At 39.5% G+C, this 27,859-nt stretch overlaps 1 protein-coding gene across 6 annotated transcripts in view; it reads left to right on the forward strand.

Moving 5' to 3' along the window:
* Positions 1–27,859, forward strand: part of PLXNB2 (plexin B2) — a 245,303-nt gene that overhangs the window by 178,117 nt on the left and 39,327 nt on the right. For all 6 annotated transcript variants that reach the window (XM_071733787.1, XM_071733784.1, XM_071733789.1 and 3 more), the window contains 11 exons: positions 672–772; positions 2,968–3,094; positions 4,788–4,938; positions 7,219–7,333; positions 8,044–8,146; positions 8,594–8,695; positions 12,396–12,488; positions 13,662–13,743; positions 17,995–18,167; positions 20,445–20,593; positions 23,539–23,647. In XM_071733787.1, the coding sequence (XP_071589888.1) occupies positions 672–772; positions 2,968–3,094; positions 4,788–4,938; positions 7,219–7,333; positions 8,044–8,146; positions 8,594–8,695; positions 12,396–12,488; positions 13,662–13,743; positions 17,995–18,167; positions 20,445–20,593; positions 23,539–23,647 (1,305 nt within the window). The remainder of the gene's footprint in view (positions 1–671; positions 773–2,967; positions 3,095–4,787; positions 4,939–7,218; positions 7,334–8,043; positions 8,147–8,593; positions 8,696–12,395; positions 12,489–13,661; positions 13,744–17,994; positions 18,168–20,444; positions 20,594–23,538; positions 23,648–27,859) is intronic.

Consider the following 27,859-nt stretch of genomic DNA (forward strand, 5'->3'; position numbering starts at 1 on the left):
GAAGCCATATATTTTACTGGGAAAGTGAGACCTGAGAACTGATGGAGGGTTGTGCATGGAGAGGTGCAGTAACCTGAAGTGCAGTCGCTCTTACACTTGCAGAATTTGTGAGCTGCCATAAGACTGCAAGTGCCACTAACAGTCACATTTCCAAACAATTTCATTTCCATGCTAGTGATATGAAAGGGAAGATACTATGTTTTTAAAATTATCTAGCCTGTACCAAGTCAGCCTTTCAAAACTATCTGCCCTGCATTAGCTGTTTCATAAATTCAGAGAGTTTTTGATGCTGTTTCTGTCCTGCTGTGCCTGCTGTAATGCAGATTTCCAGAAGTAATATAGCTGGAGGAACTGAAGAGCTCAATTTTTTAAGATTGTATGAGTCTGGATTATAACAATGCCCTACATTAGTTTGGAGGGACATTAGAGAATATAGGAGTGAAAAAAAAGCAGAAAAAGTATGTGAATTTAGATTTTGTTAAGGGAGAAATAACCAGACTAGGGGTTTATTTGGATTTTCTTAAAATGAACCTGAGCTGTGATCATAATAACACAGGGTGAAGTATTCTGCTGCCACAGGCAATGGCACTGCACAACCCTGTCCACAAGTATTTCTGTTTCTTGTACCTTCTTCAGATCCCTTACGGTTTGCTTCACTTTTGGTTCTTCAGGTGCATCGTCTGCCTGTGCAGGACTGCCACAAATACTCAGACTGTGAGAAGTGTGCTCAAGCAAGGGATCCTTACTGTGGCTGGTGTGTGAGAGAGGGCAGGTAAGTGCTGCTGGGGCTTTTTCAGGTGCAATCAGTGGAACAGGTCAAATTTTGACACAGGCTGTCAGTTACTGCTTGGCATAGCGATCCCGGGGTTTTTTTTACTTAGTTTTATGCTCCTCATAGTGATTTAATTCTATCATGCAGACAATTGATATCAGTCTTCTGTGCACACAAATAAGTCCTCATTTTGACTTCTGCAGATTTCATTAGTTTGGAAAAATAAATACTTTTCTGCTGGTACTGAAAATCAGTATAAATCTTCTAGCTGCATGTTTTATCACTATCTGAACTCTACAGTCAAATGTTCTCCCAGAAATTAGAATAGTGTTCCCTGTTTAAAATTCAAAAAACATAGTGTATATTTTAAGTAGAACAGGAAAGTGTAAAAAAGAGCATAGAAGAAAAATCCATTCGTGTCTGAGATAAAGTATGTAGTTGAAATGCTGGTTTTGTACAAACGTCATCTATCAAGACGTGTAGCTACACTGAACCCTCACCTAACTGTGGGAGAGCAGAAAGTGGCATTTGGCTGAATATCTGCAAAGGTTAACTGAATTAATATTCAAACACATGTAAACTAGGACAGCACTGCACAGCTCTGGAATGTCTCTTCTTTGCACTTTTCATTGATTGGAGTGAGGAGAGGGAAGAGCAGTCCTGCAGCTCTCTTTTTGACTACTGAGTTAATTAACCCCTTGGCACAAGTGGTTGGGAATTCGTGATTCGAAGTACTCGCTGTTGGAACAAAGAGGCTATTTAATTATAGTATGCAGATGAATTTCAAGCTTCTAGTTTCTTGTCTGAAAATGTGAACTATCACATTAAGTTACCTATGAGTCTGATATGTAGCATAATATGGAGAGAAACTTACATGGTACACACAGGTTTCTGTAATATACTGTAACTCTTCCAGCCGGGGCTTTTGCTAATGAGGATGAAACCTGGGGATTTGGAAAACACACCATGAACTCCTCCTGGGCTGCTGAGAGTTGAAGGCTGTGTCATATATCACACAAAAGGCAATTTTCCCTAGATTTCCCTTCAGGTTTCTGATATGACACCTGACCTCAATATCTCGAAATATTAATGGTCTCTGAGAACAGGGAAACATGGATTTTTTGCATTTGCTAGTATTTTTTTTCCAGTGGGGAAAAAGTCAAGAACAGTGCTAAGTTTCTACTGTTTTTCTCATTTACGCCTAATTTTGTCTCATGGACATCCACAGTTGTGTGTTTAGGGATATGTTACAAGACTGTAGACTCTGTATGTCAATGATGTCTTCAAGGGTAGGGTTGACAGAAGTGGGCAAAAACTGCATTGTGTTAAAGCTCCTGGCAAGTTAATAGTCTTCTGCTATAGCAGCCAGAGGTCTTATAGCATTTTCTCCTAAACACTGTACAGAATGGAAAGAATACAGATGAGTCTGTCCCCACACACACTTCAACAAGTTTTTGTCACCAGTTTCTGCACTGCAGTATCTCTTCTTTCCCTCCTTCCTGTACGTGAGCTGAGAAAATCTCCCAGTGTTTTTCATGAGGTTTCACACCCACTGTTGTCTTCCTATAATAGTAGTGGTGCTTTGGCAGAGTAAAGTCTTAAATAGTCGCAGGAGTTAAGAAAACAGTCACTACAAAAGTAACATTCCTAGTGGTGCAGTTTAACAGGAGCTTTCCACAAGCCAACGTGCATCCAGTAAACTTCTCTATTGCATTTTACTCTCATGAGTGGGCAACACTCATGGCTCATATTACTGGCAACACATTGGTGTCTGCTACTTGACCTGCATAAAAACCAGGCTGTGCCCACTCATTCAGAACTTTGTTAAATATTGCAATGAAGATTATTCAGCCTGATTTCAGATGGTCAACCAATGGCTCTGTTGTCTGATGGCTCCTGTGATTAATATAATTGTCTCTTTATGTATTTGGATGGTCAAATCCAAAGTGGTGTCCTAAAAAGTATAGTAATTTTTCCCCAGTTGCTTTTGCTATTTCAGACCATTAACACTTATTCCACCACTTGCTCTATTAAAAATTCTCTAGTAGCAACCTGAATAGTCACTATTAGAGCAAATTCCCAGTTGTCTTATGTTACAATTTCAGGCTTTAATCCTGAAATTGTTATGTAACGCAGAGAAAGCAGAGTCCAGCTGTAATAGTGCTTTGCTTTGGTTTTCATTCCTGTTTTGCCAGGTGCACAAAGAAGGCAGACTGTGGAACAGCTGATAAGGAGAACCACTGGCTGTGGAGTCCAAGTGGCACGTGCATGACCATCATTAGTGCAGACCCTCTCAATATGAGTCGCAGAGCCCCTGCTAAGGTATGATGAGAGTGTTTTCCCTACATGTTCTTAAAGCACATTGATCTCACTACCAGGAAGATGAGTATCTGTGTTTGTTTATGCACAGTGGAAAGTAGGAATACTATAGTGTTTTGGGTATCTCAGTCTCTGACATTTCTTGCCTGCTGTTTTTGCAGATTGCAGTTCATGTTTTCTTCTAAGAAATATTCTTTTTGACCTTCTCTGTAAACCAAAATTAGGCACTAATATGGATGATGAAGCACTTACACCTGTCTGAATACTATCGGTGTTGCACAATGTTGTACAACCCATAAAAAGTAATTGATAGGGAAGATTTTATGCTGCCCTTTCAGCTTACTTGAGCAGAAATATAAGAAGCTACAAGCTGTTGCTTTAAAATCAGCAGTGCATTTGCCTACGCAGCAAAGTCTATCTAGTTACATGGCAAAGGTAAATTCATCATGCAAAACAACTCTGTGGCAACAAAACTGAGTGTTCACAGTGTCACTGGGGTTTCATAGCCTGCTCTGACTCCAAAAGGAGCATGCCTGTGCAGAGTGGCAGCTTCCTGTGGGTGCTCAGCAAATAAAATCAGTAAAATGGCTTTCTATTCCATCTTGCCTTTAGGTCAGTTTAATTCCATTCCTAAATGATGTAAACAGCATTGGCTTAGGTCCCTTTCTATGTTGAATAAAAATACCAGGAGACTGTTACTAGTCCACTTAAAATCCACACCTTCTCATATTTGAGATCTTGTCAACTTGTGTTGACAGCAAGTCTCTGGTGTCTCATGTCAACATTTGAGGCCAAAATAGCTAAAACTCAAAACATAACCTAACTTTAAATGAACATTGACATGCTTTCTGTAACATCATTAATGCCACTGTCTCCTCATGATTCCTTTATTCCCAGATAAAAAGATTGCAGCTCATAACATAGTGGACCAGTTTCAGTGATAAAGGGATAACTTCCATTTTTACTGCTCAATACCAAATGGAAAAAGTTAAATGGTATAATAAACACACCTGAAGAATTAAATCAAGAACAGCATCCAAAAATGCATTTAATTTTTATTCCCTGTCCTTGCAAAGTTTTCCCTTTTCGTTTTGCTTTTAGTTTCTCATCTGCACTCTGTACTGACAACTTTCTCAAAGAGTTTGACTCACCATCACTCAAAAGTAATTTTTCAGCATTAATGATGGTTTTTAGTGGGTTTTTTGCATGGCTGAGTTTCAAGGCAGCCACATTTCTGTTCAGCCCTTTCAAACTCCAGCTTTTCCAGTCCATCCAGCCTTGGTTTCATTATTCACTAGTAACACCTAAGGTTAATGTAATTTTGATTAAGTTTTTCAGGATTTAAGTGTTAACCACTCTGTTTACTGTTGCTAAACTGGATGCTGGGGACAAAAATAAAAGGCTTAGGGTGTGTCTGTAGAGACATTTTTTTTCTAAAGCATTGTCAGGACAAGAAATATTTATATCAGGCTAATTCAACATAGATAGTTGCAGAATGGAAAAACTGGTAGAAGTATAAGAAGAAAAGATTAGCAGATGGGAAGAAATAAAATTTGGAATGTAGAATCATATTCTGTGATCCTAACCTAAACCTAACTACTAACCACTGGCCAAGTTGAAGTTCTCTGGCAATAAGCCTTGCTGGGTCTTGATTCATTGCTTTCAAATATTTCACCCTTTAAAATTTTGTTTCCAGGTGGAACTGACTGTAAGTCCATTACCAACTTTGACTGAGAGTGATAATGTTCTGTGTACATTTGGTGAAACAGTCCATCATGCTCAATTAAAAGAAGGGGTTATTATCTGTGATCCCCCTGATATAATTCCTCCAACACCAAAAGGTCAAGGTAAGGAAATATTGCTACCTTCCATGTATAAGAAGAAGAAAGAACATAGCCTGCTGCTTCTAATATGATACTCTTACATGAGCTGCGTACAAGTTTTTTTTGTTTTCCCCATGTTGCTGAACTTGGTCCATTAAAAGAGTCTACAAAAGAAAGATTTGCTCAAACTGTTTCTATGGCTATATTGACAAGATGTAGCCTTCCCAGTGTTTCTACAAAGAATCTGTAATAGGAGCTAAGCACTGGAGTAAACAAAGAACAAGAAAGGTGCTATTTTGTGTCCCAAGCAAACAAACCCCAGCTACTCTAATATCCCAGTCACTCCGAGATATGGGGCCAGAAGAGCAGAGAGTGAAGATTTTAATCTCTGATGTCTTAGTTTTTTGCTCTAGTTGGCTGTAGTTTAGTGACTTACTTTCTGGTCCTTGTCACAAGGATGTCCTTTCTCTCATAAAGCTTTCCATCTCTTCCAGTATGCACACTCCAGCTTCAGCAATAGTAAGTCCAGTGGAAAAATATGTGATCACATAATTAAAGGTTGTGTTACTGTTCTGAACCACTGATTATATGCTTAACATCTGTTGCAAACAATAATTCCTGTTCTGTTTCCTAGATAGTGCTTTATTCATGCTTTAAGTTCATACATCTTGATGTATAATCACATGCAATAAAACTGGTTACCCAGTACCGTTTATTATGTATCAAGCCTAAAAAAAACCCAAACAACAAAAAACCAAACAAAAAACCTCAACAAAAGCTAGCTTGCAGAGGTCCTCCTGAGGATACCCTTTCTGGGTATCACAACATCCATGAACTGTCAGAGCAGTAATTGGAAGCACTTTTTAATATAAGTTTCAGTTCTCTTAAGCCTGAAACAGGCCAAAATCTAGTGTCGGTTACTTGTACGTTTAGGAAGAATAATGATATAAAAATCTCACTCATAAATTTTAAAATAGCTGAAGTGTGTCATGGTATCAGATTAGGTTAAGTGTTAAAGCAAAATTCTATGTTATTTAGGGCCAATTCACATTCTCTAAATATTTTGCAAAGCAACTAGGTTGATAAACATGACATCTTGATGTCTTCCAGCATAAAATTTGAGGCCAGAAGCCTGTGGGGGATGGCATTAAAGTAACCAATTCACCTAGAAATCATATGCCTCTCTGAGCTGGTTGTGCAGGGGTCCATCTGAAAGGGTGTTCCAAAATAATATAAAGATGCTCAGAAGCTTGGCAGACACACTTCAGCAGAAGGCAGACAGTTATAAACACATTCAGTGGCTTCTGGCAGCATGTGACAAAAAGTCACTTTCTGCTAAGTAGCTCTATTGATTTTGGAAAAGTCTAGGTTACTTTAGTTGTGGTTGGTTCCAAAGGGAATAGGACACTTCTCAAGAGAAAGTGTGCTTTTTCACAGTCCCGTGGTTAGGAAATCCCCTGGCATTCATACCAGTCTGAAATATTCAAGGGGAGCCAGTGCATACAAAGGTGACTTCCAGCCAAGCAGCTGATGGTCTTCCAAGAACCTGTTCAAGGAAAGCAGAGTTTGAAATTGCCCAATAGCTTGTGAAATAGCTTGTCACAAGGGCTTAACAGCTTCTGCAAAAGGTATTTCAAACAGTTTCACTCAGGAAAGCACCAGTTTCTGAAGATTAATTTTCCATTCTTATTTCAATAATGATCCAGGAGAGAAGTGCATTTGTGGAGATATTATGTATGGCAAACTGAAGCTCACAAGTGCCTGTGGTAACAGCATTGCAGGCACTGTTGGGCATTAACCACAAAGATCACTTGCTTTAGTTCACATGACGATGATAGTTTTAATCCACAAATGAAACAAGTAATTTTGCATGCAGACATATTCACATTTAAGAAAATGTTTTATTTGAAGTTACTATTCTTGTGCCAGTTTTCCTTTATGTTCAATTATCTCCTTACTCTGTTTTTCTTACTCTTCTAGACCCTTAAAAATTCTAGCACAATGAGAGTACCACTGAGAAACACTTCCATAAAACAAAGCTATTCTGTGATTTTGCATCTTCCCTTTATCCCATCTCTGCTTTTCTTCTGACAACCATGTGCTGAAAAATTTTAAATCTCAAAAAGATAAAACAAATCCCATAGATTTTAAGTATAACAGGTCATGAGATCCAGAGTGTCAACTTTATAGTTAAATATTTGCTTATGTTGTATAAAATAATATAAGTATTATCATTGTATCATCCAGCTCAAGTCCTAAAGAGTTCAACTACCACTTAGATATTTTTTTTTTCTTTTGTGATAGATCATGTTTCAGTTCCACTTCAGTTAACCTTTGAAAAGAACAACATATTTTTTGCGTCACACACTTACCCTTTTTATGACTGTGAAGAAGCAATGAATCTTTTTGAAAACCAGCCGTAAGTATTTCAGCTTCTTAATGTAGGTGTTTAGGTCCTGGGGCATGGTGCAGGTAGCTGACAGATGACTTAATCATTTAATAATTAAGCCTTTGGCACACTCAAAAATTGCCAGTTTCCAAATCCTTTTTCTTAGATTTTAATGGAGTTGAAAAACAGTAGAAGGGCACCAGCCGAGCAGATAACGTAAACCACATGGAATAGGAATATTCATGGCACATATAATTAAAGGCCAGCTCACTGGACTGCCATTGCAGGTTTGCTCTAGGGACATCTGGTTACCTACTTGTTCCCTCAATCATTAGATTAGGTTTGGGTTTGCAGAGTGTTCAAACAGGAGGATCAAAGCTGATGCTGCCCTGCTTGAGGTGTTGCTGCCCCAGGGCAGGTGCAGCCAACTCAAACCCCACTTTGTCCATCCATGTGTATAGAGGTTGATCAAGATCATTTCCAGTCCTCTCAGACCTGATCTCAAAGTTTGTGTAAGATGCTGTAGATTTCTGATCCTTGCTCATACACCAGGGAGAAAATAGCTTCTGAGGGATCTTGAACTGTTCTGACTATGAAGTTTTAAGCTTAATATAGTTAGGACACTCTAACAGATTGAACTTGCCCTTCATGAATAAAGATGGAATTTCATTTTCTTTTTTTGCCAATGGGGGGGGGGGAAAGCCTGACAGCTTGTCATGACTATCATGTTATATTTGTAGATGCTATTCCTGTGCAAGCAATAGATGGAATTGCCAGTGGGACTGGAGGAGGCATATCTGTGAAGAGTCCTCTTCAGTACAGGATGTGATTAAACAAAACATGGTAATGTTTAAAAATCAGATTATTAGGTTTTATTAGATTTTATTAAATCAGGTGGTTGAATTAGGGATTTTAAAATTACTCTAAAGTTAACCCCAGAAGCATAAGATTATTTTTTTTAGTGACAGTGCGTGGGTGGAAATTTAAAGGTGTGATTGAGGAGGGGCAGTGAGACTGAATAACTCCTGAAAGGATATTTTTATTCCTTTTACTATTTTGCTTCAATGGGAGGAACAAGATTTCAAGGCTGGGAAAGATAATCACCCACAGCTTTGACATATGCTGCAGTCATTTTTAGCGTGTCTAATTTGAAAGGGTGTAATCAAATCTGTCACTGTATTTTAAGCATGAAGTTCTTCAGAACAATCCCTCCATTGTCCAAAGGCCAACAAAGTTTGTTGTGATAAGACTTTTTATTTGGAATAATGTATAAAATGTTTCTCTCCCCAGGAAGAAGAATGCCCACAGTTTCTAAGCCCTAACCCTCCAATCATACCTATGGAGTACCGAACAACAGTGTATTTTGAGGGAAGACATCTAGCTTATTACCAGGTAAGAAGATTAATTCAAAGCTATCTGTCATTTGAATTCCATTTAAACTGCAGCCACACCCCTAAACTAAAGCATTACTTCATCATCCTTGGAGATCCTGCTTGTGACTGTTCTGAAAGAAGGAAAGGAGCTACAGATTCAAATTTGATGTAATGTTGGTTATTGTGGTAATCATCAAGACAGGATCAGACCTGAACAAAATACTTTAAGTACTAGATGTGGGGTTTTTTCTTAAGAATGCTTACTGAAACTGGACTTACTGAAACACTTGACAATTGTTTTTCATCTAATGAAATGAGAGAAGTTGTAGGAATTGTGAATGTTTTGTATCTTTTTTTTCATTAAATACTTTTTTGTTGTTGTTCTAGAATTACATCACTTGATGTGCATAATTAAGTTTTCACTTTTTAAACAAAAGAAAACGCACTCAGAAGTCAAATGTTTCTTAGTCTGTACAAAACAATCTTCTTCTTGTTTGGTTTTTCTTTTGTTTTGTTTGTGTTTGACTACCAAACCAGAGGACTGGATACTTTCTCAGATGTAGCAAAAGCTTCTGTTTCTCAGTATTTGGTTCCAGAAAGTATATTGCAAAACGTCTAAGAAGGCAGAGTTTGACTCTAAGGCCTTAATTGTCTTATGCTCAAGACAATGTATAAAATATTATTCTTAGTTTCATAAAAAGGAATCTTAAAAACCACCTCTTAGTTCCTACTAGAAAATAAGAACAAACCTGCTTCTATGTTGTCTTTGTGTTAATGTGAATTGATGATAGATACACTGGAGATTGCAGACACAGCCTGGGGACTCAATACTTTGTCATGGGTGCCAGTGTTTAACAGGTTGCCTACAGATCAGACCTTGTATCCTGGTCTGGGAAGGCTTACATGGAATTCATATCTCTGTAAGAAGTAAGATGAATACACTAGACTGGAAAGATGTTGGAAAGCAATGAGTGTAAACGACGTCAGCATAATTTTAGGTGAGAGCCATGCAGGAACATCATCTCTGTCATGGGAGCAGCCCCATATATGCTGGCACTGAGTTGCATTTTTAAGCCAACATAATAATGCCTTCAGTGCCAGGACTTGAATAGGCACACACAGCAACTACAGCTGTACACACAGACCTCTAAGTATATGTAAAAACAGGCAAACAAGGCATGAAATAGTTGTAATTATACAGGCACTCATGCCTGTGAAATCATGCTTTCTGAACCTTTGGTTAATGAAAGTTCATTTAAGTAAGGGCATAACTTACATTCAGCCTTTGGTAAAGGGCAGTGTGGCTTGGGAAAAGCCATGGATTGATGTCTTCTAGGAGTTGGCCCATAGCCCAAATGAAAAATAACATGTGGCTTCTCACATGGAATGATTTTGCCACAGAGCATTCTGGGCTCTACGGTGTCTTTGGAGGTAGCAGTCATGCAGCTATGAGTACATTTAAGGTCTTTATTGATTGGGACATTGGTATATATCCATTTTCTTCCTATTTTCCTTTACTAAATTCTTGCTTAGAAAAAGCAAAAATCAGTGTTCTGTTGATGCTTTGAACTGCTAACTCTATTATCTTTAATCTGTGCTTTCTTTAAAAGGGCAGTGCACAACCTTCCTGATCATGGGTGACTAAGTGCACTAGCCAGCATTGTGCATATAAACATCCCTATTTCCAGGTGGAGATGAGAATTGAAGGTTTGGGCTTATTCTGTGAGTAGGAGAGGTAGACAGCTTCTAAAACTGCTATTGCAGAACTGAAAGTGGAAGAATAAGCTGACACTTCTTTTTATTCACCTCTTGACTTGGGAACACTTACAGTACAATGACTCTCTTTGTGAGGGCTCCCACTGAGGGAGCAATACACTAAAAGAGAAGAAGCTGTTGACTGTTTTTCTGCCCCTCCTTCCTCTAAAAGAATTTCAGTAGAAAAGAGAAATAAATCCAATCTGTTGTCATTCTCTTGGGAATAGCCTCATCCAGGACAAGCGGTTGAGAGGAAAGTTTACTACTGATCAGTCAGTACAGCTTGCAACTTCTGAGAGGTGTTCTGCAGCTGAGTCCTTGAAAGATTGGCACAGCAGAAGAGACAGATGTAGCAGCATCAAGATAACCTTATTAGCCCTCCAAAGATTTTCCTTAGAAGTAATTTCCCATTTGGATTTGTCTTTGTTATGTGTGCCTGATGCGTAAACCACTTCCCAGCATTCACAGATGTCTCTTCTTGCCCCCAGACTGCTGAATGTGAGCTCTGTGGCTTTCTGCTTGAGAGCCTGGGGTGGTGACTGCTGATTTCAGTTTGCTGCAGGTGGCAGCTGCCATGCACACCGAAGCTCCCCTCCTCTCCCAGTGCCTTCTGTTAGGCATTTAGGAAAGATTTACACAGCAGCAGCAGAATTTGAACACATTTGGAATACACATGATGTATTGAAACTTACAGTTGGGAAAGTGAGGCTGCATTCCTCAAAAAAGAGCTTTGTAAGGGGCTAGTGGCCTTTCATTATATAGTGGGGGCTTATAAGAAAGATGGAGAGCAACTTTTTACTAAGGATTGTAGTTACGGGACAAGGGACAGGAGTTTTAAACTGAGAGGTGGTAGGTTTGGTTTGGATATAAGGAAGAAAATTTTTATGTTGTGGGGGTGAGACACAAGAACAGGTTGTCCAGGGATGTAGCTGCGCCACCACTGGAAGTGTTCAAAGCCAGGTCAGATGGGGCTTTGTGGAACTTGATCTGGTGAAAGATGCCCCTGCCTCTAGCAGGGGGGTTGGAACTAGGTGGTCTTGGAAAGTCCCTTCCAACACAGGGAATTCTGTGATTCTAAAAAGGTGAAGGTCCCTCAGTAGGCTGTGTTCTCATAAGTCTTTACCAAAAACACTCTCTGAAGATGTCTTTGCTACTTATTTATTTCTTTGGTTCTTCAGGCAAAATGGTTTACAAAGCTGTGGCTGTGGGCCAGAGCAGGAGAATGACCCAGCACAGAAGCAGTGTCGTGGGGTGATGTGTTTGGTTTTTAGCCAGCTCAATTGCTTGGCTGAATCACAGAACAGTCAAGCTGAGAGTTTTCCCAGTGCAGTGCATGTCTGTATGTGCTGCAGCCTAAAGGCACAAATGAATTTATTTAGGAATTCTCTTTAATTTATATTAGAGAGAAGATGTGTAAGGAAGTGTCTAGGAGGCAGAAAGACCCTTAAGCTGGTGCTGCCATCAAACACTGTCCTGTGAACACATAACTGGAGTCATGGTGAGGCAGGAGAAACAAAGCCAGCAAGGTCTGAGAGATGTTCATTCCAGTTCTCCATGTAATTCTTGCATTCTTGCTCTGCCCAGCTTCCCTACAGGGAAAACCTTAAAGGGCAGAACTCACACAGCTCTGTTAATAACACATCTGATGTGTGAAGCCATCCACTATTCACATCTCTTGGCTTTTTACTTATTGCTCCCTCAAACAAAGTGCGAGATAGATTCTTGCTTTATTTTTGTACTATTTGGTGCTTCAACCTTTAAGAAACATTGGAGGGGTGCAGCAAAGTAGCAGATTGTGCTGGCTCCGTGTTTTACTGCCTGTGTTTTCAGAAGATGGCTTTAGCTTGTTAGCCTTTTCCATTTGGTCTTATGACTTCCAGAGCTGAACAGGATATTGCCTGGTGATATTTTGTTACACTTGGTGATGCCATACACATTCTATACTGATTTTTTTTCTTCCATAGGGTAAAAAGTTTGTGGTTGCAAACAGCCAATTTGAATTTGAAGCTCCTGTTGATGAATCAGATGAAGGAAAATTTTCGTTCATGAGTAAAGAGGTAAATGCCACAATATGATTCTTCTGCCAAACATACTCAGTTCTTACAGACCTATTCCAGTGTCCGCATGTGTCCAGAAATACACAAGTTTTCTTTAGAGAAGAAAATAATCTCTCATGGAGATTCTCCTTTGGCAGTAGCAGTAAAAGGCAGCAGCTTTGGCTCAGAGCTCCTGAGTTCTCCCCTCAAAGCCCCCAATTGTTCTTGATTTCTCTATCTACGCAACCTAAGCATTCATCAGACAGCCCCTAGAGGAATTTGGGACCATTACTTTTTTATTCACTTTTTACAGAATCTGTTGAAATCATGGAGGATAAAAGATGAGAATTTCAGAGCTCTACTTCTCCACAGTCGTTTGTTATCTTTTTTTTTTTTTTTTTTTTAACATCTGTAAAATGGTAATGGCAACAGTAGGTTGTTGTTTGGTTACTTACTAGCTAAGCTTCTTTCATTCTGCTTTATTGTACAGAGAGAGAAAATAATATTTAAAAAGCCCAATCCATTTAGCAAGCTCAAAGCTGGACTCACAAATATTATGCTGACTTTCACATTTATATCTTACAAGCTTACTAACAGTATTGAGAGTTAATTGGCATTTATGCAGCATTTGAGCCTGGCACAAAGGATTTGCTTTATAAAGCCACTGTATTTCCATGCTCTTTTTATTTCCCACCGGTTGTTCCTGCTGCTGTCTTCCACCCTGAGCAGAAGCTCATGTCTTGGAGGATGTGAACCTTGTTTTTTGACTCTAACAAGGGGGCTGCACTGCAAAAGATGCAAGAGATTTTTCCCCCCCATGTGGTGCGAGTCTGCTGTGTCCACAGAAGTAATGGGGCCAGATGGTGTGGGAAGGGAGAACTCAGCAGGGTCAGCAGCTATACTTACTGAATCTGTACAGTATCTTTGCTACTTGGGTACTCTAAATGTAAATTAAATTAATGAAAAGGAGTATTCAGGTTTTGCTGTCCCTTGGTACTTAAATTCTGATTGTGAAGGATTAGGTTCATTAACACTTTTCTATAAATGTATTTGGCAAAGACTGAAAAAAGGCCATGAGGTGTGGGATAGTTTCTAAAACCTTCACAGCTCTGATTACTGAGAATCATAGAAAATGCATAAAACAAACCTTGCCGAATGAAGGTATAAATATCTCTGTTGTGTCATCTTCTCCAGTTCTCCTATAGTGCAAATGAGACCCTACGACTTAACTTATCTGTAAGAACAGATAAGGTCAAGATTGACAGCAAACTGATGGGTAAGTATGAAATACAGGTTCAAAGAGAGGTTAATTACAGTAAACAGAAATCTATTCCTTCATAATTTGTAGTCATGTGAATAAGAATGTTATCTTAGTAGGTTTTACTGGTTTGTGTGAAACAATTAAATCTGACAGATCAAAAGTTATTAATACTAGCTAATTAAACATCACTGTTGTGTATATTGCAAAGTGTTTTAAATATGCTACAATTGTTTTCAAGATTGCATTTGCTCTGAAGGGAAGTCCTAAAAGCAGTCCATTAGTCCATTCACCGTTCAAAGGTACTTATGTAGTTTGATTTTTTTTTTTTTTTTCCAATGGCCATTTCCCTTCCCCAAGGAACTCTCCTACTCCTGTAGCAAAAAGGGAGACAGGGCTCCTTCTTACTGTCACTTGTATGGACTTAATCTGAAATCTCAACTTTGAACTGTGCTTTCAACTGTGTCTCAGCTCAGACAGATTCTGCAGTCTTTACATCTGCTGATGATCAGTAATACGCAGAAACATTCAGTGTGCTTTCAGCTTGTTACTTTACTCATTTATTTCTTTGGCAACAAAAAGGATATTAAGTGTTTTACAGCACAAAGACTTAGTCTCTGATACAAATTTCTTTAAAAATATAAATGTCTTTATTTTTTCAACATACACTGATGAAGCAACTATGTCTGTGAGCCTCATCCTGAGCTGAGGAAGCTCTGTCAAAATCAATAGAGCAGTGTTTAGGAGGCTGGACATACCTTGTACTCCTTTGGACTGAAGTTTAAGGCATCATCTTGCAAAAATTGTGAAGCAACGCACTTGTGTGGTGAGACAGGAAAACTTATGCTGCCCCCAAGCAGTTTTCCCTGCAGATAAAATCTTTAGACCATATTTTTTCCATCTGTAGAATATTTAAATTTATTCCCTCTCTTATTGGCAGCATAGAAGTATTTTTTTGAAGATTTTCCCTATGGCTCTGTGTGCAGTATTGAAAGAACTTAAAAGAGGACCTGGCATGAATGTTACAGGGAGGTCATATTACAGTCTTACACTGTCTTAATTTCCATTCCAAAGGCTAGGGTGTTTAAAAGTTCAGGATTTTGACCAAATGTTCCCAACATCTTTTTTTCCCAGTCTGAGAAAAACACGGAAAAAAGAAATAGCTAAATTATTAAAGAAATTTTATCATTCAGATTGAAATACAGAATACTTCCAAGAGGGTAACTGCAAAATTATCAACAAATGTCTCTTTTTATTATAAAAGGGATTTTTTCATCCAAATTTTCTCCTGCTTTTAGATTTCCTTGTCATATGAAATCCAGAGCATAATATTTTTATGCATCTTGAAAAGAATTGTCTTTGGGTATATAGTTGCTGCTGAGAAGCACCTTTGAACCTGCCAGTGAAAGAACTCTTTCTTTGTACCACACTTAGTGAATACTAAGTTACGATAGCATTTTTACATCTTGAGCCATCAGGGGTTCTGAACAGTATGAAATCCAATATATCCCTTTTATCCTTTGTCCTTTTTATCAATGATTTCACAGCTGGTATCTCAAGGTGATGGATAAGAATCTGGATCTAATGAGTGGCTTGCTGCTGGCACATTTAATGAGCTGATCCGTGAACACGGGGAGCGTTTAATGCTTTAAGGCAGTAGCTTTTGCCATTCCATTTATGCAGCTGGATGTGAGAGACGTTGCAGTGCTGATATTGTTTACTGAGGGATAGGATGAAAATCCCCATCCAGCCGATAAAGGATAACAAAGTAATTCAGTCAGCCTATTCCTGTGCCACGTCAGGTGGCTGTGTGGTGGTGTGGGTGGGGAACGCAGGGTTTAGGAAGGCAAGGGGGAGATTTGTTTAACAATATTACCTGATCAAGTCCCTGTGCAGCAGCAGCCTTTCAGAGTGATGGATTAAGAAAGCAATCTGGTTCCTGCAAAAGCAATTCACATCATAGGCAAGAGCAAACTTTTCCTCACCGCTGCCCACGCCGTTGTCTCTGCATATGAAAGCAAACAGCAGTGTGGCAGGGAAGTCAGGCTGGTGCTTTTCCCCTGAGCTGCATTCACATCCAACATATCAAGAGAATAGTTAGCACACAAACTGTTGAAAATACTGGTTGGGTTATGTTTGTTACACAGTATATGAAGCAAATGGTGCTACTCCAGCTTTGGGCTTATTGATTCTTTGAGAATTCGAGATGGAGATGCAATCAAATGGATGCTCTTCCTCATTGATTCATTGTAAAAAATGTCAAAGTCCCTTGGCTTTTCATATACCTCCAATGATGTCTCAACCAAGTTTGTGTTGGTAAAGCTGCTTGAAGTCAAGTGGATATGTTGATTAGGTGATAGAAGGATTAAAACCAGGCTTCATCACTGCAGTAACTCTTCAGCGTAAGGGAAAGAAGAAAAACATGCTATTTTATTAAAAACTAGTTGTGAAACTGAATGCTGAGGTTTTTAAATATGCAGTATTTAGAGAAAAACTGTCCATGTGATGTTATATGCTCTCATACAAGTGGCACAGAGACTCTAGCCAAGTTTTGGGCATCTCGTAATACTGTTCATGCCTAGCAGGAGAATAAGATGAAAAAATGGAAACCCAGCATTCTCATTTTACCTTTAAATTGCAGTAGAAATCTGACATGGCAGTCTCATGGAATTAGATTTAAAATACTATTGCTGTGGTGATTGAAATGTTAGTGTCTGAAGGGTGGTTTTGCTGGTGTCCTTCCTAGAGTCCTGCTCTTCTGAGAATAAAAGCTTTCTTTAAATGGACATTTTTTATGACCTTTAACATATGCAATCTCAAAGGGATTTATCCTAGTATGTCTTGCCCACATCCGATCACCTCTGTTTACTTCAGTTTGCTTCCTGCATCCTTAAGGATGAAACTCCTTTGAAAAAAAATCCAGTGTCACAAAGGGTACCATTTCTTGAGACTTAATGAGCACATAAAACAGTTCATCACTTCTGGAAAGAGGGGATGTTGAGTCTCTGTCTTGCACTCCCCATTTCCATCTGTGAGCACATTTAACTCCTGAAAGAGCACAGGAGGAAACCATGACAGCTTTCTGCTGTCTGGTAAGTTAAGTTGATTTACAAGACTCAACAAGTGCCAGAGTCTTTGTGGAAAGGTGTGTGATTGTGTGGTCAGAAAAAAGACTGGAGTGAAGCAGGGATGAAGGAAAGGAGCAGAAAAGGAGGCAGCAAGAAGTTTCCCAGTCTAAAATGCTCAGCTTGTCTTCCCAGGGAAACAGGACTCACACACTGAGTAATCTGTGCAACTTGCACGCTTCCCCTAGAGAAATGTGTGGTATCTTTTCAGTCTGTTTTCTTCTGGGCTAGCTCTAAAGTGCATCTCAAAAAAGGTTTTCCTGGAAGCCCAGGCTCTCCGTATGGTGTTCAACCACCAGCCACATCTCAAGGCTTTTATCCATTTGGGAAAATTAATTTCATTCAGTGACTGCATCGTGGGGGCCAAAGGAAGCTTAGTGTCTGAGACAATTGGTGCGTGGTTCATCAGTGAGAAAAGCATGACTGTCAGACCTGATTTCTTGGCTTAGAAAAACTAGAATTAAACCCCACTACAGAAGGAGCAAGGCATACATCAGGACGACAATTCAAGACAAAAGGAAGAACAAAAGCAAGAAAATAGAGAAGAATGGAGAAATGAGAAGGTATTAACTTGAACAAAGGATAGCACTTCATTAAGAGTTAACTTTCTATTCATTTCAGGCTTTAGTGATGATTTTGGAAAGGCCTAAATGTCCTGGAAATGGCCAACAAAGGAAGCTCTCTTCTTTTAAATATGCAGCTGGCAGAGATCTCATGCCAGCTGATGTCTGTCCCTACCAACACGCATGCAGCATTTGTACCTTTCCACATGTGACTCCTATTACACCAGGAGGAACCTGTTTGTTTGGACCAGTCTTTGAGCAGTTGAACAGGCAGGTTCACCAAAACTAGTCAGGGAAAGGACTCTGTATTTGAATGTTTTGACAATTCCTGAGTGACCAAGATTGGGCTCTACTTGATAGTCTGTTCATACTCTGCCCATGGATAGATTTGAGGTTTTTCTATACAGGGAAAAATACAGGGTTTTTTCAGCATTGTTCAGAGGTTAAGTGCAGCCTGTGCATATTCTTTACATGACTCAACTGAGCAACAGGCAGACTTTGTACATTTTCCTTCCCATAACACACTGAATATCCTTGAAACAGAGGGAAATATCTAATTACATTTACCATTCTTATTTCAGTGACTCTCTACAACTGCTCTTATGGACGAAGCGACTGCAGCTTATGCCTTGCAGCCCATCAAGACTATAAATGTGTCTGGTGTGAAGAAGAGGGCAAGCCCAGCAAGTGTGTTTATGAAAAACTCTGTCACGCTCCTCCCACTGACACGTGTCCTCACCCAGAAATCACTCGTGTAAGATTGCTTTTTTCTCTTCCTACCAGTGTATTATTTTTCAGGAGAAAGCGTCCAAGCAAGCTCATTCTGAAAGGCAGGGTTTTTTTTTTTTTTCTTAGGGTGTTAAGTGAGCTTCTGAAATAGCTGCAAGGAAATAATGCCAGTAGAGATGTGTGAGAGAGATTTGTAAAGACTCAATATAAGAGACTGAATGGAGTCTTTGAGACTTCTTGTTTTTCAAGCCTTGTCCTCACTGTGTGAGAAGCCAGGCTAACAGTGTATACTTAAATGTGTCACTTTATTCTTGGGAATTAGCATGTATTTTTTTCTCTCCTATAGTCTTTTCTGCCTGAAATAAGTCTATAAGAGAGGTTCTTCACATCTGGAACTGCATGCATTTAGCAGGCTCATTAACAAACTTCCACCTAAGCTTTTAAATAGCATTTAATAAGGGAGCAGGTTGTTTCTGCATCACTTTGTTTTCCAGGTGTCAGTGATATTTTCCAGCCTTCACCAGGATGAAACCCAAGGCTGTAGTAGTTGAACATAAGTCAGAGAGGCCAAGTGTGCACCCCTGACTTTTTCAGCAATAGTTCTGCAGCAGGAGAGTTCACTTGGGATGAGGGACAAGTGTTGTCCACCTTCCTGGACCAGTAGCCAAAGCAAGAAGTGATGAATCCTTTTACTTTCCAGCAACAAACCAAATGCTGTTTTTCTGGGCATAACTGTCAAGAAAAGAGTGAAATGTACTTCCACTGGGCAAATGTAAATTGCTGCAAAAGTACTTTGAAACTCAGACACAGCATTTGATGAGAACATATCCCAAGCTATCACAAATCACAGTAACCGTGTGACAGGGGTTGAGAATTTTAACAGGGATTTTTCACTCAAATAAGATAGAACTACTTAATTCTGAAGCTTGTAGCTCAAACTTGTGGAGATGCTGACTCTCCTGAGGCTGTGCAGTTGGAGGAGCAGTGTGAGTACAGGCAGACCAGCAGAAACCAAATGAGGTTGGCCATGATGGTGTATCAAGAAGAAAGAAAAGGTAAACAGTTCAAGTCTGCTAAGGAAGGCAAATATCCTGAAATATCGACAGAAAGTATGAAGAACGGTACTTGTGTGATAGCTGTGCCCAGATAAAGATGATTTGAGTGAGAAGGAAAAGGGAAATTAAGAAAAATAAGTGGTTTTAGCTGTGTTACTCTTTGCACAGAATTGGGGATTAAATACTAAAATATTAGGTTTTTTAGTTTCAGATTTGAACATAATCATATTTTAAAAGGCCTACACAAACCCTTAAGTCATTTTTCAGGTTGTTTATTTTTGGTTTGAGTGCAAAGGGATGGCCAGTGGGCCAGAGTTTTAAAAAGTTAAACCAGTGGAAAAACAGAGCAAGTGATTCTGGAGCTGGGCTGGGCAACCAAGCACAGCAGCCTTATGTCTGTGCCCTGACTTGCTTAGATCTAAGAAACTCAGCAGAAATTGTTATCCAGACTTTCAGAAACTGGATTTGTTTGGCTTCCAATTACTGCACTTGGGACCGTGCAGCCTCCCTCTTCTTGATGATAAACTCACAGTCCTCTGAAGCTGAACACCTGAAAAAGTCTTGCTGGAGGTTCTCCTTACATTACACAGCAAAGCCCGTTAGTCTCACAACAATTATTCAGAATTCAAGTGTATGTTCAGGCTGTCTTAGAACTTGAAAAGTCCACTTCCACTGCCGGATTTTCTCAGTCATCATTTTAATTGTGAATTATTGCATATACTGCAGCATCCTATCATTTGATGCAGTAAGGAAGACCAAGGAGCTAGAGAAAATTTTTAAGACATTATGTGGGGTAGCACTGTGTCTTAGGAACACATAGTCTTAGGAAATGAACCTAAAGGGAGAAAATCATGGAAAAACAAAAGTCAAGAAAAGACTTTGTAGTGATGGTGTGAGGTGCCCAATCCATTTGCTTTTCAAAATCACAGTTGCATGAGTGGAAGAAGCAGGCAAAATGATGTTCAATAATGAACACCAGGCAAAAGTTTTGTACATTTGCCATAGGGAACATGAAATCAGCAGCTGATGAATACTGGTTCTGAGCTCACAAGTAATTAACTAACATTGAAAAGGTACACAGCATGTTTTTGTGAGGGATCCTACAAGAAATATCTTTTTCATTTCAAGTACTGGTAAGTCAAAGTCTCTTTCAATAACATGGAAGCAACATGGTCACTGTGGTATTTAATTTCATTTTTTCTTGTTGTGTTGTTTTTCTTTTTTTACTTTCCCTCATGAAAACACAGATTGAGCCAAAAACTGGACCACTAAGTGGTGGAATTCTTTTGACCATAATGGGATCTAATTTGGGAATAAAATCAGAAGACGTAAAAAATATAACAGTGGCAGACAAGGAATGTCTTTTCAAAGAGGAATTCTACTCTGTTTCCACAAGGTAATTGCTGGATAGTTTTCAAAGATTTTAGAAGAAAAAAGGAATTTCTGTGTATTTTCAGGAGAAGATGATCTTTTTGTGGTTATAAAAGGTCTACTGTGATATATTCATGATATTTCTTAGTAACACGGATGAGTATTTAAAATCGTTACAGATTCTAATGCAACAACAAATCTATGCTATTGTACAACCCTCCTGCTTCTGATTGATTGAATTTTTTCCCCTTATTTGCTTGAAAAGCTTTCATAAGCTATTACTGCAGCTATCTCGAGACTACTTATTTGATTTTAATTTAAAGGTATTGTAGGCGTGTATCTAATCATTAAAATCTTTGCTAAATCTGAACCACAGTGCAACCAAGTATACAAGATTTATGGGAAAGTAGACAAAGCAAGAGGAAGACTGGATCTTTTTGGTTTAGTCCAGCTACAAAGTTTCTTTCCTGGGGGCAGGGAGGGAGCCAGCCCAGAGTTTCGGTTTAGCTTTAGATGACATAAGTTTCCTCACAGAGCCAACAAGTCCATGGATGTTGAATTGCCTTAGAAGGTTGGTAGATGTCTTGTGGATTACTTGTCACATCCTTAAGCAGTGCCAAAAATGAAAACAAGGTGCCTAAATTCTTCTAGATACCTAGGTATTTACTACAAATAATATCGAGCCTCTAATTTCAAGAGGAAAATGCTCCCTTGGTATTAGCTGGTAAAAAGCACAGCATGAAGGTTCAGTATTAATATTAACAGTAATGAGATATTTTAAGCAGTGTCATTTTGCTTTCATTCACTCTGATGTTCAAAGTTGCAGCTGAAACCTTGACTTTCTTCAGTAAAAATGTAATACAGTAAATTTTTGTTGTTTCTGTGCTGTGCTTTGCAAGGAATTTTGATGATATCTAAGTGATTATATATATATTTTATTTTTTTTTAGCTTTTGAAAAATGTTTAGCATTCATCAGTTTGTGGATCAGGCACGTAGAAGCTTCCCAGGTCCCTAAGACTTAAGAATGTATATATAGATATATATGTCTTACTGCTTCCCAAATCCATCATGCATTTACATGTGCATCACTGTGCACAAAATTCCCAACTCTTTCAGTCATCTTTTCCCATTCTCTCTTTTCAGTGTTTGCAAAAGCTGCACTGAATTGTAGCATAGTCTTACAAGAATTTCCCCAGCCTCTTGGCTTTTTCTAAAGCTTTTTGATATTTTTAAATATATGGAAAGGAGCCAGAATTCAGATAACTGGTTCCTTGTATCATAGCAACATTACTGGTTTCCTAAGCTCTGCCTGTGTGGCAATGGGTGAGAACAAATGCAACTTGCATAATGTCATTTATCAACAAATTAGGGGCTTTTGAAGAATGTTCTCAATTAGGGAAACCTTGAAAAATGAGTTATTCAAAATCTTCAAATAGGTAGCTCTCATTTTCTGCCTTTGTCTTCCTCCGTTCTTTTGTTTTATTTTTACCTTCTTTAATTTAATTTTTAAAAAATTAATAAATGCCTGGTCTTTCTCCCCTATCCGTCTGCAGAAAAAGGCAGTCATTTCTCAGACACAGTTGCTCCCATGGGCACTTAAAGCTGCTTTCTGGCTCTGTGGTGATTTAATTGTTGGCCTTCGAGAAATCGTGTTCTCATTCTTTGTAGTTTTCCATTTGTACCGTGGGGGAAGGGAAGCTGCCAACTCTGGGGAGAGGAGGGAACTTTTCTCAATTAAAATCCCTGCTAACCACACTATGGTGTTTCCCCCACACACACTCCCAGCCCCGGCCCCTGACTGCTTTCCCTAGCTTGACATATGGTAGAAATTCCTCCAAAGGCACCATTTCCTGTTTCTGCCTGACAAGAAGATGCAAACTCCAAGAATACAGTAGAGAGATGATGAGGAACAGACTTGAGCAGCCACACACATGCCGGGACACGCAGGAATTTAGAGAATTTTGTCCATTTGCCAGTACCCAGGCAGAAAAGTCTGGAGTGATCTGCAGGGGGACTTGACAATCCTTTTATTATAATTCCCGATTTAAGTATATTATACTCAGTAATTTGAGGTTACTGGGTGGGTTTCTTTCTTCTTAAGTTATTTCAGGGTTTTTTTAAGTGGTCATGCACTGGTTAAGGAAGAATAGCAATAATCCTGGAGGGAAAGAGCAATGGAAATGAGCAGTGATCCTTAGGGTGTGTCCTATATGAAACTGCCTGTGCAGGCTGCAAATATTGTATTCCTCCTTATCTAACTGTATTATCAGCTCTCCATTAAGTATTTGTCCCAATTTTCAAGTGTGACAAATCCTTATTGCATTTTCATGCTTATATTCTCTGGATCACCTATTTGAAACGAAACGTTGAAACATCCGTGGTATCAATCAGCAGCAGTGTTAGTTAAGGCAGTGTTTTCTTGGCCAGTGTTCCTTGACCTCTGGTTTTGTGGGGGTTATCTGAGGATTGATTTTCAGGGAACAGTAATTCTAAAGGGATTTTCATCGTGGGTCTGAAAATACAGCAGTTTAAAGCTGAAGGATAGCAGGATGCACAACAAAAGTATCAGTAGCTAAACCAGGCCAATTTATAAGACAGCTGAGAGTCTGTTTTTTACATCAAGGCAGGCCCGGGGAGGTCTCCTTTGTTTTAGCATCACAAGGTCCAGTCAAAACTTTATGTTGGGTTGAAAAGGTTCATCTCTGACTTCTGTAGAATACACCTCTACCAACTGACTGCTAAGTAGTTGCTGTGTATAGTGCTCAGGTTTCACCTTGAGCTACCTTTAAATAGAAGATTAAGATATTTCTGTGTGGTTTTGCTGGGAATCTGAGGCAGTGTTCAAGTATCTTGTGTAGGATAAAGCAGAGCTAGTGCTTTTGCTGACAGCATGTGTGGTAGCTCAGATACATTGCATTGATACTGCAGCTGTTACTTCTACCAGATAAACTTACGTTCTTTCTTGCTAGGATTGTATGCCAAGTTGGACCAATGGGTGAAACAGAACAAGGTCAAATTGAAGTTAACATCAATGGAAAATTAGGTAAATCACCAAGTGAAGTGTTGTTTACATACCAGGTAAGCGCATTTTTTTTCAGAGGCCTATTTTATACCTCATAAATGACTTAAGTATTAAGTTTACCTGCTAAGCAAAGACTCACATGTATTTGCCACACAAACTTTGTTTCATCACTAACATTGTTATTCAACTATGTTATAAAACACTTCACTCAAGCGATTAAAAATGTGGATTAAAAAACTATGCTGATAATAGGTACAGAATGTAAAATAAGAATTATATTGCTTGCAATTCAAGTTAAAAAGATGTGGTAGAAAAGAGACTAACTTATTTAGTAGTGAATGAATAAGTGTCTCTTAAGTCTCAGTATTGGATATAAAAAAACAGCACTGCAAAACATTCAGTGTTGTTAGGATGCACAGTTGGTGCACTATTTTAATCACTGTGTTTAGTCTAGCCAATGTTCTTAATTACAAGAATGGATGCAGAGCAGCTGAAGACAAGTAGTGGAGGTACATTAATTTTTTAATAATTTATTTCATTCAAAAATATGGCATGCACAGCCACAGACAGCATGACGTGTGTTCATATTATACATGTGCATTGTTTTCAGTACCACTACCAAGGAGAATTTTGTTTGTCTCTTTAATTGCCCTACCCAAAGCGTAGCCCTAGGTTACAGCTGGTCTAGCCTATGGTTTTAGCAGCAAGTAGCTTTATCTGTACCTATAAAGTCTTCAAAATTTATAAGAGCCTGTGATAGTTGAAAGGTTTACATGATGTCTGTCTTCATATTGATAATTAAAGTTACTCCTGTATCTAAATAAAACATAAAGAGGTAGTTAGGCATTTATCTTCCCCCATATTTAAATTTTTCTCTCATTAATTCTTGGTATCTTGTAAGAAAGAAAGGAAAGGAGCTGGCAATAAGAGGTGTAATAAGCCAAGAATAAGTATTCAACTGAGGAGGGGGTATTCTTGTTTTTGCAAAACATGCTAGAAATGTTTTTTCCATAATTTCCAAGCAAAGGCCTCCTCTTTGTGGTTATACCTGCAAAAACATCCTTTTTGCTTGAAAATATCCTCTTCTCCTTGTGGAAATGTAGGTTATAATCTAGTCTGTCTTCACTGATCTCATTCATTTTAACTGGAGAAGAACATAATCTCCCATGTTTAGGTGTTTGTGGTCTCTAGGACAATGAATGTGACAGTAAACCCTACATGAGATTAGTTTTTGACATGAACCCATTGTGTGGGGTACGTTTTACACCAGTCCTCCTAATTGTTTCCTGGATGTAAAGATTGTCCCAGTTTGTGTGAAAACCACACGAAGAAGTTATGGAGCATGTTGAGATGTAATCTGAAGCCCTCATGTAGGCTTTGAAGCCTGTCTGTGAACTTGTCTGGTGTGAGTCCCTGCAGAGCTCATCTAGGAAGCAAGATAAGCAGCCACAACTTCTGGCTACTTAAGGGAAAGATTCTTGATGGCCTCTGACTGAAGTGCTAGGAGAAGCCTCTGGACACAGCATTTCCCAGGAGGTTTACCTGCAAGTTCTAGGCTTCCTCTGGGCCAATCTCAGCCTACATTGGGGTTACTGAAATATCAGATACCTGAGCTAACAGCCGATAAAGAGTGTCTTTGTTTACTGAAAAAATCTCTCCTTGTGGATTCTGTTTTTAGATGCAAAGCAATGGCAAGTGAAATTGGTTTCTAGCTTCTCTCTATTCCATGAGAAAATTAATCCAACTGTGGAATGAAGTAGGGTTAAAGTCAGTATGGGGGGCATCTCATTCATGCACACCTCTACAAGTGTGACATGAGCACTTTTGGCATGAGAACAGATGATCAGAGCAGACAGTGGTGTCAGTTGATGTCTTAAAAGCTACAGTCTTGTTTCACTGGTGTTTTCAGGCTGTTCTTTGGTGACCTCCTTCAGCAGACCTGCAAAATCAGTGCTTTGTTTAAGACCTCTTCTATTCAGTATATACAAAGGAAAGAAGATACACTTCTTTCCAAGAGCCTTCCTAAAATAAATTTTCTATTTTATATTTCCCCTTTTCTTTGGCACGTTGTCTGGCTACCCTCATGCTGGTAATTATCACAGTTTTTACTGTGTGCTCTGATCACTCCAAGCACAATAGCTTCAGCTTTAGCTGTGACCATTCTAAAGGTGGCATGTGACAGCACAGGGCAGAGGTGCACAAGCAGCACACAAGGAGACAATGCAGCTGCTCAGCCTGGTGTGTCTGTGTCACCACGTTCCCCACAGCCTCAGCCTCATACATGTGACAAGTGTTTACCATCAAAAGCACATAGTTATCAAGTAGGTAGGATATAAGGAAGAATTTTTTTCTGGATTTTTTTCCCTGATTGTTTACCTCAGCATGTGTATTTTACTCTGTAGCTGGGGGTTTGGGGTAAATTTTTGCAGGGGGATGTGACATGCTTATTACTGTTACAATTGATACTGATAAACCACCACATCTGCAGCAGTATGGAATTGCTTCTAGAGGATCCTATTTTATTCTCAAGTCCTGGAGCACATCTTCTTTTTGTGTCATCCTGCATAGAGGCCAGGAGAACTCCTGGGTAGCTGAGAGTTTGTGAAGCTGGCCCTTCCTCATGTAGGTATTAGTTGCTTTCATTCTCTATCATCTGAGCTATGCACTCAAATGCCTGTTTCCCTCATCCAGTGCTCATGTTTCTACTTGGAAGCTTTCAGGGAACACTGGCTGTATGGTAATGCAGTTTACTGGCCATGCGTGCTTCCATTTCTCCATCAAACCTGTCAGCAAGGCTCCGTGGTCTTTTCAGAAAATCATGTGGTGTCTGCCTCATGATAAAAAGATGCTGCCCGCAGTCCAAAAAATGAGTTGTTTAAAATACCAGCCCTATGCATAAGCATCCCATCCCAAGCATCAGACAGCACACAACGTGCATCGCCAGGCAACTGCTCTGCCTGGGCACCTGGAGTAGCTGGAAGCATTTGATCAGCTAACATGGTGTGAAGTTCGGACAAAGCAGCCCCAGAAAAGCAGGACTCAGCTCCCTTCTCTGCTGTTGCAAAAATAACCCAGGAACTGAAGCCTGGCTTGGGTTGTGGATGCTGTGATGAGGCAAGCTGGTAGGTCAGGTCAGCCACTGCGGTGAGCACCAGGCTGCCAAGAGTGCACAATGGAAATTCTCTGGTTGAATATCCTGTGAGTGGGTGGCTTGTCTGAAGAAACAAGGAGCAGGCTCCCTCAAGTCTGAGGAAGGAGGGAAGTGGAGAGGGAAAGAGCAGTTCCTAATGACTTGCGTGCCCCATTCAAAATCTTAATTTAGCTCCTGTGGTTACCCCTATAGTCCAGGAAGTGACATTTTGACCTCCAAGAAGGTGGCCAGCATCTACCACACTTTGTGGGCTATGCCTTCAATTTTTCTGTGTGTTATATGCAAACGTTGGCAAAATAATCTGGCTTTCAATATGAGGCGGATTATTTTGGTAACAAATTGTTGTTTCACAGACCTGCTTCCAGAGCCAGAACTTAACTGCAACTGGAACCAGGATAAAGAAGGGAAGGGTTACTTGAGGAGAGAAGGGTGGATAAGATGAATGCAGAGCAATAATGTGATCTGAACATTTGTGATAATGTTATCTATGTGTGTGTGCACTGTCATGATGTTCTTGACACAGAATCCCTGGGCTCTGCTTGTGTGCAAGTTCAGTAGCCCAATTCCTACTTTTGAAGATGTGCACTTGCACCAAAGGCAAACCCCCTGCTGGAGGTCACTGCCTGAAGGAGCTGGCAGAAAGGAGCTTAGGTGGCTTTGCCATTTGCTGCCCATCATGTGCATTTGAACACATCCATCTGTTGCTGGCTTCCCTTTGTGCTGCAGCTGGCATCTCTCATGGCACCACAGGGATATACTCTGTCACCATCCTCTTTTCCCTCCCCAGTTGTCTCTCTGCTTGTGGTCTGGCACAGTTGCATTTTCTCCATCATCACTCTGAAGCATGAACTTCATGCCAAGGTTTCTTTGCATCTCCGTTAGGCTCCTGTCCTCTGTTGCCTTCCAACTGTTCCCAGATTTCTGGCCCTTCTTTTGAACTACCAGTAGCCTCCTTGATGGCTGTTTGCTTCTTTCTTAGGTTTTCTGCATTAGCAAAGGATAAAGGTGGTGTAGTTCTTGGGCTAGAAACTGCTTACCACAGATGAATATCATAGTAGACAGTATCATTATTCACAGAGTCATGTTCTGGAATATAAAAAGTTGAGGATGTGCTTGG

Source organism: Heliangelus exortis, chromosome 1 (assembly GCF_036169615.1).
Source record: "Heliangelus exortis chromosome 1, bHelExo1.hap1, whole genome shotgun sequence".
Classification (NCBI taxonomy): Eukaryota; Metazoa; Chordata; class Aves; order Apodiformes; family Trochilidae; genus Heliangelus; species Heliangelus exortis.